Raw genomic sequence first — 9,791 nt, 5'->3', positions numbered from 1 at the left:
AACCTGGGACCCTGGAGCTGTGAAGCATTTATGCTAACCACCATGCTACCGTGCTGCCCAAACTTTAACGCAGTGGCGATGAAGGAACGGCGATGTATGCGCTGTTTGGGCTGCTGTGCGACTTGCAGGGGAACATTTGAATGGGATGGTGTTTCCGTTCACCTGCTGCCCTTGTCCTCCGAGCTGGTGGAGGTCACGGGTTCGGAAGATGCTGTCGTTGAAGATTATAATTGCTGATGCCAGAGTTGGCACTCATTATTTCCGAGTTCAAGGACGTCAGGGTTCCTACCTGCCAATTTTTTTTTCAACATAGACGCTGCTCTTTTTTGATCTTAATTGAGGCAGCAGAGGACTGATTTCCTGAGGAGTTTGCCTGATTTCTTTCATCAGCTCTTTCTTTCCCGATAAACCGAGGTTCACAGTGAAACCTCAAAGTGGGACTGATTGAGCTCATCCTGGGCCCTCAGAATAAAAGTTCAACTTTACCAGCCCATTCCTGCTACAAAAATGTAAATAAATGTAAAAAAAAAGAACAGAGTGAGAGAAAGAGGAAGAGCTAAATAAATAAATAATATTGGTCGTCAGGGGAGTATCTCCAAAAATACAAAAAAAAGCTCACTACAGGGAACAAAGGTTAATACCAGAGGACTGGTAAAGAGCCTCAGACATCATTTACCTCTATCTCATCTGAGCACATCCAGCAATCAGACAGCACTGCAACAGCACAATAGCACAAAAAAAGGGCAGCACGGTAGCACAAGTGGCTTCACAGCGCCAGGGTCCCAGGTTCGATTTCCCCGCTGGGTCACTGTCTGTGAGGAGTCTGCACGTTCTCCCCGTGTCTGCATGTGTTTCCTCCGGTTTCCTCCCAATGTCCAAAGACGTGCAGGTTAGGTGGCTTGGCCATGATAAATTGCCCTTAGTGACCAAAAAGGGTGGGAGGGGTTATTGGGTTACGGGGATAGGGTGGAAATGAGGGCTCAAGTGGGTTGGTGCACATTCGATGGGCCTAATGGCCTCCTTCTGCACTGTATGTTCTATGTTATGTTAAACCTGTACCGAAATAAATGTAGATTCTATAACTGTTAAAAATAGGTAAAGTCATTTATTTTGCCCATCCTGAGGCCATAAACCTGCCGTATTTTGGACTTTGGCGGAAGATGGCAACTCCCGGATGTCTGATTTTGGCCTTCTACTGCTCTTGGCTTCTGAGAAAGTGGCTTCAGTTCATAAGAGCAAGAACAAAGAAAATTACAGCACAGGAACAGGCCCTTCGGCCCTGCCAGCCTGCGCCGATCCAGATCCTTTATCTAAACCTGTCGCCTATTTTTCAAGGACCTACTTCCCTCTGTTCCCCGCCCATTCATATATCTGTCTAGATGCATCTTAAATGATGCTATCGTGCCCGCCTCTGCCACCTCCGCTGGCAAAGCGTTCCAGGCACCCACCACCCTCTGTGTAAAAAACTTCCCACGCACATCACCCTTAAACATTCCCCCTCTCACCTTGAAATTGTGACCCCTTGTAATTGACACCCCCACTCTTGGAAAAAGCTTGTTGCTATTCACCCTGTCCATACCTTTCATAATTTTGTAGACCTCAATCAGGTCTCCCCTCAACCTCTGTCTTTCCAACGAAAACAATCCTAATCTACTCAACCTTTCTTCATAGCTAGCACCCTCCATACCAGGCAACATTCTGGTGAACCTCCTCTGCACCCTCTCTAAAGCATCCACATCCTTCTGGTAATGTGGCGACCAGAACTGCATGCAGTATTCCAAATGTGGCCTAACCAGAGTCCTATACAACTGAAACATGACCTGCCAACTCTTGTATTCAATACTCCGTCCAATGAAGGCTAGCATGCTGTATGCCTTCATGTTATTGGATAGTTGGTGGATTGACCCTGCCCAGGTTGTACATATAACAATCAGCCTTTGACTATGGCTGTAGACTATGTCACATCGTAGAGAGGGTGAGAGTGGGCCACCTCCTACAGAACGATCCTGTTTAACAGGGTTTTCTCCCCCTCTCCCCAGCGAGTGTTACCTCTGCTGGATTGTGACCCCAAGGGTCCCTCCCATTCCAGACAGGCCCAGAGCCTGCTTATTCCTCACCCATGAGCAAGTATGCAAGTGTAGGCAGACTGAGCTTAGATAAGCACTGATCCTGCCCCACCCAGTGCTCACTAATATCCTTTGCAGCTGGAGTCACCAGGTGGCAATGGAGAGTGGGAAACCAGGGCCAGTCACTCCTCTCCTTAGACTAAGGGACAGCACAACAACAATAACTTGCATTACTATAGAACCTTTAACGTAGTAAGACATCCCATGGTGCCTCACTAGAGTGTTAGCAAATGAAGAGTTGACTTCATTTCAAAAGTATCTCTTTGAATGGGACACCCTGAGGATGTGATCGTACGCTGTACAGTTACAGCCAATTGTGAAACTCTGGTCAAAATCAACGATCTCAGTGGACAACTACAACCTTCCTGATCCATAGCCATCAGTAGCACACTGGGTGGAGCGCACAACTAACCAAACCACCTTAAACTGCTCTTTTTCCTGTTTGATAACAAATATGATTCGTATATGTGGAAAAAGTGTGGGGACAGCTCTCAGCGTATGAGGGTCGAAAACCCTCCTTGTGTTGAAACGCATTCTGTTGACTGTGCTCAAGAGGTCAGAGTGTCTCCTTCGGAGGGGAAAAATAAAAGGTCTTTCGAGATATCAACGGAGCTTGCCTTCTTTTTACCACAATGTTGTGTGGGGGAGCAAGAAGCTTGAGCAAGTACCTTGAAGTGTTCTATTAATATTTGAAACACTGGGTGGCATGAGAGTGTGTCAGACTAGGGTTGCTGAAGTTGAGAACGGCGATTTCCATTGGCTCCCCCGAAGGTGTGATGACATTAGGTTCTGCCTGAGTTTAAAAGGATCAGCTTTCAGAGCTTGGCATCGCAGAAGACTGGCTGCTGAGCTTCCGACACCAGCCGAGTGCAAAACCTGAACTACCTTGAAGAGAGAAAGCGACAAATAAAATCCCCCACAGAGAGACATTTGCAGTCTAACCATGAGCGAGGTGAGGCTAATAAGTAAAATGACTAAAGGATTTTTTTTGTGCATGCAAAGCATACTTAATTGTTCTGCCTTGCACGATGTGGTGTGCAAAGTCTCTACACGCAGGTCCCAAGTTCTGGCTGTGCAATTATGTTTAAACTCACTGGCGTTTTCACTGATTTATTCTAAGTGCAATTTTCTTTTTAACAGAACTATGAATAAGTTCCTTTTGAAGGAAAAACAGAACATTCTATATATACCCAGGAAGTCAGTAACATCTTAAATTAGTGCTCAGAAAAAAGGTTGCCCTTTCGGGTGAAGCCCTCAATGGTTTGAGAAAACATGAACTGATTTAATCTCTTGTCAGATGTTCGCAGACTTGTGTATTTTCAGCACTTTCTGGGCTGTTTTAATTTTTATTTTTTGCAAGTGTTTGTTTTTTCCCCCCCCGGAAATTTGGTGTGCTGTGTGAATTTTTCTCATGAATTCCACTTTACTAAGGCATTTCATGTTCATTGCCATGTGTGCTCACGCATAGCTTTGCATTGCCCTGGGGCATTTTGTTCGAAGTCGAAAATTTAGGTGCATGCAGGCAGAAGTGCAGAGTGAGATGCATGAACAAAAAGTGCAGTGAAGCTGCGAGAGAGTGTTTGAGTGTGGCGATAAACGGGGGTGAGGTGCAAGGGGGCCACAGTGTGACCAAGCAAGTAGGGAGGTTGAGATGGAAGAAAGAGGGAAAGATAGAGTGAATGGAAGTCAGGGTTCACAAGAGAGTGCGGTAAAGGGAAAGCAAGGCTAAAGACCAAAACTGATGACGGCAAGAAAGAAAGAGAGAGAGACAGGGAGAATATTTGAGAGTGTAAAGAAAATGGATGAGGGAGGCTAATATAGTGAAGCAGAAGGGAAAAAAGAAAATGCACAGAGATGCAAAACTATTCAAAACAAGGGGGAAAAAACACACCTAAACCTGCTGAACTACATAAAGTCAAAGCAAAATGGGGACAAAAATACAGGAATTAAAAACACAAGCATTAAAACGATTTTTTTTAAAAAATCATGAATAGCAGAGTGTGATTGAAAGACACGAGTAACACGTGCAATGCATAGAGAATCAAATGCGCGTAAAACCTTTTACTCAAGACCCAGTGAGTTATTGTATGTTGGGATTTTGCCAGAAATTTAGCTGCTGACAGTCAACTCCTAATTTTAAGAATACTGCTCTTGTAATGAATTAATTCCCCGTTCTCCCATTCCATTTCTGTTGGAAACAGTCTGCTGAAGAATTGAACACGAGCTCCTGTAAGACGCAGCCCTGTGAAAGAAAGGCTTTTTTGCGGTTCGACTGTGATTCATTAAAAAAAAACTGTGTGTAATCATCAATTCTCATTGCTTGATTTACACTTTCTTTTGCTGATGTGTAGTTTGTTCTCGGTGTGTAATGACAGGTTGTGTTTTGAAATGAAACAATGGAGTTAATGCTCTAGCTGGACTACCTGTAATGAATAATAAATAGATTGCTGTAGCCTAGATTGGCAGAGGCTTTTCTTCTTTCGAACCATCCGTCTGATTCAAGTCAATCTGTATCAAAGGGAATGTTCATGAAGTGTGCACATTAATCTCGTCCTTGTGTCAGCTATTATCCGTGCAGTTTGCTTGTAAGCTGGAGAAAGGGGTGATCCGCTTTCACAAAAGTGGATTCCCTCAAAGCATGCCCTGCCTCATTATTGATGTAAAGGTTCTGAAATTGTCACGATTCTTTTCTCTCACGGAAGAGATTGTGTGACTGGGGGTTTTTATGGGGGGGAGGGGGGAGGGGGGAGGGTGCAGGTGTAGATAGGGAAGGTGCAGTGGGAATGGGGGTAGGTTGCAGGCAACAACAGCTTGCATTTATATAGCATGTTTTATGTCGAATAAAGGGTTCCAAGGTGTTGCACTGGAGCACTGACGGGCAAACCTTGACACGTAAGGAGGTACGAAGACAGGTGACCAGAGGCTTGGTTAAGGAGGTAGATTTGGAGGAGAAACTTAATGAAGGAGAATGAGTTCGAGAGGTGGAGAGGGTTAGGGTGGAAACCTCAACATTTTGGGCCTGGGTGATTACTGGCTGGGATATGCGAGAGGCGTTGTTGAAAAGTGGATGCAGCCTGCACCCATGGTTTTTTTTGTATACTTACATGTCCATAGCTTCCATTAGGAGCTGAAATAATCGGTGATGAATCTTTGCCTGGATTCACCCATTGCAACGCTGTGGGAGGAGCCACGCGAATCCCAGAAAATAAAAACCAGGTTGATATTAAGAAGGAGGATGTGCTGGAAATTTTGAAAAGCATCAGGATAGATAAGTCCCCTGTGCCAGATGGGATATACCCAAGGTTACTAAGGAAAGCGAGGGAGGAGATTGCTGCACCATTGGCGATGATCTTTGCGTCCTCACTCTCCACTGGAGTAGCACTGGATGATTGGAGGGAGGCGAATGTTGTTCCCTGTTCAAGAAAGAGAATAGGTAAATCCCTGGGAATCACAGACCAGTCAATCTTACGTCTGTGGTGAGCAAAATATTGGAAAGGATTCTGAGAGATAGGATTTATGATTATTTGAAAAAAATAGTTTGATTAAAGATGGTCAGCATGGCTTTGTGAGGGTCAGGCCATGCCTCACAAGCCTCATTGAATTCTTTGAGGGTGTAACGAGACACATTGATGAAGGTCGGGCAGTGAATGTGGTGTATATAGATTTCAGTAAAGCATTTGATAAGGTTTGCCATGGTAGGCTCATTCAGAAAGTTTAGTGGCATGGGTTCACAGGGAAATTTGGCTGTCTGGATACAGAATTGGCTGGCCGAAAGAAGACAGTGAGTGGTGGTGGATGGTAAGTATTCCGCCTGGAGGTCAGTGACTAGCTGTGTCCCGCAGAGATCTGTTCTGGAACCTCTGCTCTTTGTGGTTTTTATAAATGGCTTGGTGAGGAAGTGGAAATGTGATAGTAAGTTTGCCGATGATACAAAGGTTGGTGGAGTTGTAGATAGTGTCGAGGGTTGTTGCAGGTTACAACAGGACATTGACATGATGCAGAGCTGGGCTGAGACGTGGCAGATGGAGTTCAACTTAGATAAATGTGAAGTGATTCATTTTAGAAGGTCTAATTTGAATGCTGAATACAGGGTAAAAGGCAGGATTCTTGGAATTGTGGAGGAACAGAGGGATCTTGGGGTCCACGTACATGGATCCCTCAAAGTTGTCACCCAGGTTGATAGGGTTGTTAAGAAGGCAAATGGTGTGTTGGCTTTCATTAACAGGGGGATTGAGTTTAAGAGCCGCAAAGTTTTGCTGCAGCTTTATAAAACCCTGGCTAGACCACACTTGGAATACTGTGTCCAGTTCTGGTCGCCTCATTATAGGAAGGATGCAGATGCTTTGGAGAGGGTGCAGAGGAGATGCTGCCTGGACTGGAGGGCATATCTTATGAAGAAAGGATGAGGGAACTAGGGTTTTTCTCACTGGAGCAAAGCAGGAAGAGAGGTGACTTGATAGAGGTGTACAAGCTGATGAGAGGCATGGATAGAGTGGATAGCCAGAGACTTTACCCCAGGGTGGAAATGGCTGTCACGAGGGGACATAATTTTAAGGTGATTGGAGGAAGGTATAGGGGAGGTGTCAGATGTATGTTCTTTACACAGAGTGATGGGTGCGTGGAATGCATTGCCTATGGAGGTGGTGGAGTCAGAGTCATTAGAGACATTAGCGACTTTTGGACAGGCACATGGACAGCAGTAAATTGAAGGGGTGTAGGTTAGGTTGATCTTAGATTAGGATAAATGGTCAGCACAACATCGTGAGTGAAGGGCCTGTACTGTGCAGTACTGTTCTATGTTCTAAATTGACCCTGTCGTAGCTGGACTGGGGAAATAGAACAATCTGTTAGGGTTTATCCTGTTTCCCTTCATTGGCCAGTGATTCCTATTTGAAAACCAAGTGCGTGAAAAGTCAAAACTGCAGTACACTAACTCTCCCCGTCAAGAAGTGCACAGAAAGTTTGGCTTCTTGAGTAGGGGTGAGCGTGAGTCAGCACATTCTAGTGAGGAGGAAGAGAGGAGAGGCGAGGAAAACAAAAACAGTGAAGGGAGCAGAGGAGAGGGAAAAGAGAAAAGGGGAGAGGGAAAAAGATGTGAGGGAGGAGAGGCGAGGGAGAAAGGGAAATGAGAGGCTGAAGGAGTGGAGAGGGCGAGAGAGGAGAGGAGAAGGTAGGGAAGGGGAGAAGGGGAGAGGAAAGGAAAAAGGGTGCTGCAGAACTGGTGCATACACGAAGCAGTGTGAGACACAGCAGCAATCCAGACCAACATATGGCCACAGAAATTAAACATTTATAATCTGTTAATATTTCAGTTGTTGTGGGACACCACAGGATATCAGCGAAATTGTTGCTTAATTATTGTTGAGGAGGAAAGAACAGAGAAGAATGGAAGGTGGAAAGGAAACGATTGATTCAGGGGATTATGAGAAGGAGGCTGAAAAGCAATTGAGGAACTTCAGGTGGTGCCAGAAATGTCAAAAATGGAGCTCTGAGCCCTGCGGCTGTCTTCAAACTTGCCGATTTGGCGCTTTCATGGACAACATAGTTAGAAGCTTTAAAGTAAAACTATAGCCGCCATCGTCCCAGACGATCATTGTCTGCATTGGCGGTGATTTAACCCAAGGATTACAGCTCTCCAGGTGAGGGTCAAAGTTGAGAAGGCAGGGCCTTCATGAATAACCTCAGCCGGTGGAGTTGAACCCACGCTGTTGGCCTCTACAACCAGATGTTCAGCAAACTGAGCTATACTGGCCCATACTAACTTGTGAATTCCTTCAGTGGCTATGATGGACAAAGGGCCTCTTCCCCTCCCCCACCCAGAATAACAATCAGCCAGGCAGGCCGCCTCTGCGGGTTTGGGCATGTATTTAGCGCGGAGTTCGCTATTCTCAGGTGGAGGAAACTCTCCCACCATTCCTTCCAATGCCATCAGCCATGTTGGAAAGTACATGTGTGTGAAAGTCAAGTGAAAAGATTGAGCTCAGCTGTGATGCCTCCCGCAGTTGAACTCTTTTCTGACGCTGGTGGGCAGGGCGGGAGTCCCTAAAACCCACAATGGCACCCTGCCCCCTCAAGAAAGGCAATGTAGGGCTTTATCTGGACCATGAGCTTGCTGCCCATTGGAATTCCTGATACCAGAGACCTGGGCCAATATTGGCAGACTGGGTTTGATGTGCAGTAGTGGGTAGTTGCTTTGTGTATACACAATACCTCTTCCGAAATGGTCCTGAAACTGAGAATAATTGGTTCTGTTCCAAGATGGGCCAGCCATTTTATGAACTTTCTGATTCAGGGAATCTATGTTTTACTCTGGAGGGTCTGCTTCTGCCACTGTGAAGTCCTTCTTGTGAAGAGTGTAACTTATTGGGCACACCAGGACCTGCTGAGGATTCTAGAGCTGATATCCTGCCAGTGTCACTTCCATTTCTGACGTTAGGACAGCAAAAGTCATCTGGGTCCTGTCCCAAGATCCATTGCAATTTGGAAGGAGCTTAGATTTTTCAGGCTCCATTGTCCAGACGCAGACATGGAAAATTAGCACTTGGGTGAGATACTGGAAAGTTGCCAGCACCCAAGGAGTTGTGGACCCCATTGTTAGTTTTGATGGTGAAGCGACCTGGATGATGTGATTATTAGCAGCTTATTTCCTGAGCGGAAAAGATTGAGCTCGGTATTAAACGTATAGGCAAGTTTGTTAACACACCACCGAAGTGGGAATGTGGTGGCCTAGTAGTATTGTCACTGGTGCTGCTAATCCAGAGACACAATGCTCTGGGGGCCTTGGTTCGAATCCCACAATTGCAGATAGTGAAATTTGAATTGGAATAAAAATCTGGAATTAAAAGTGTAGTGATGACCATTGTCGTAAAACCCCATCTGGTTTAGAGAAGGCCTACTTGTGGCTCCAGATCTGTGGCAGTATGGTTGACTCTGAAATACCATTCAGTTCAAAGCCAGCCGGCGATGGCCAGTGAATTAAAAAAAAACAAATGATGATTGAAGTTACTGCTGTGTTAGTTGTTGCTCTGAACACTCTGCCCATTGCACAGCTGTGTTTCAAGGTTGATAAAGCCTAAGTAAAAGGGTGGACACCTCATAAAATGGATTAGTGTCTCTCCTGTGGCTCAGCACTGAACATCAGCACAAAGCAAATTGGCCTCCAGATTCTGGAGGATGTACGAGATGAGATGGAGGGGACTGGACTATGGAATTGGGAGCTGAAATTTCTGGGATCCAGGGTGGAGCTGTCCTTCCTCGCCTCCATTCAGTCCTTTAAATGTTTGGTGGATGGGACCATCTTCCCCTCAGATGTATGGAAGAGATTTTGAGAAGTTCAGTCCATTCCACCCTCATAAGGTCTCGGTGGAAGTTACCGCAGCAATGAGCTGTTGTCAGTTCCCTTGAGGGCCTGAGAAGATAATTGATGCCTTCAATTCGGGAAACAGACTGGTTTACTGGCGGCACTCTTGCTTCTAAGCCAGATGCTCACGGGTTCAGTTCCCACACCAAACACAGAGTGCAGGCTGACAATGCAGTGTGTAACTGAGGCCATTCTGCCCTTCTAGAGGTGTTAACGTTCAGATGAAAAGACTGTCTGCCCTCACAGGTGGATATAAAAGATTCCGGAGTTGGAAGAAGACGAAGGATTATATTTGTGTCCTGGCT

At 45.6% G+C, this 9,791-nt stretch overlaps 1 protein-coding gene across 1 annotated transcript in view; it reads left to right on the top strand.

Annotated features, from left to right (window-relative positions):
- Positions 1–2,870: 2,870 nt before the first annotated feature.
- Positions 2,871–9,791, top strand: part of pcp4b (Purkinje cell protein 4b) — a 133,279-nt gene continuing 126,358 nt past the window's right edge. Inside the window, exon 1 of the mRNA XM_038801473.1 lies at positions 2,871–3,078. Within this exon, the coding sequence (XP_038657401.1) occupies positions 3,070–3,078 (9 nt within the window). The 5' untranslated portion in view covers positions 2,871–3,069. The remainder of the gene's footprint in view (positions 3,079–9,791) is intronic.

This window comes from Scyliorhinus canicula, chromosome 7 (assembly GCF_902713615.1).
Source record: "Scyliorhinus canicula chromosome 7, sScyCan1.1, whole genome shotgun sequence".
In the NCBI taxonomy this organism is placed as follows: domain Eukaryota; kingdom Metazoa; phylum Chordata; class Chondrichthyes; order Carcharhiniformes; family Scyliorhinidae; genus Scyliorhinus; species Scyliorhinus canicula.
This window is presented reverse-complemented; position numbering and strand designations above follow the sequence as displayed.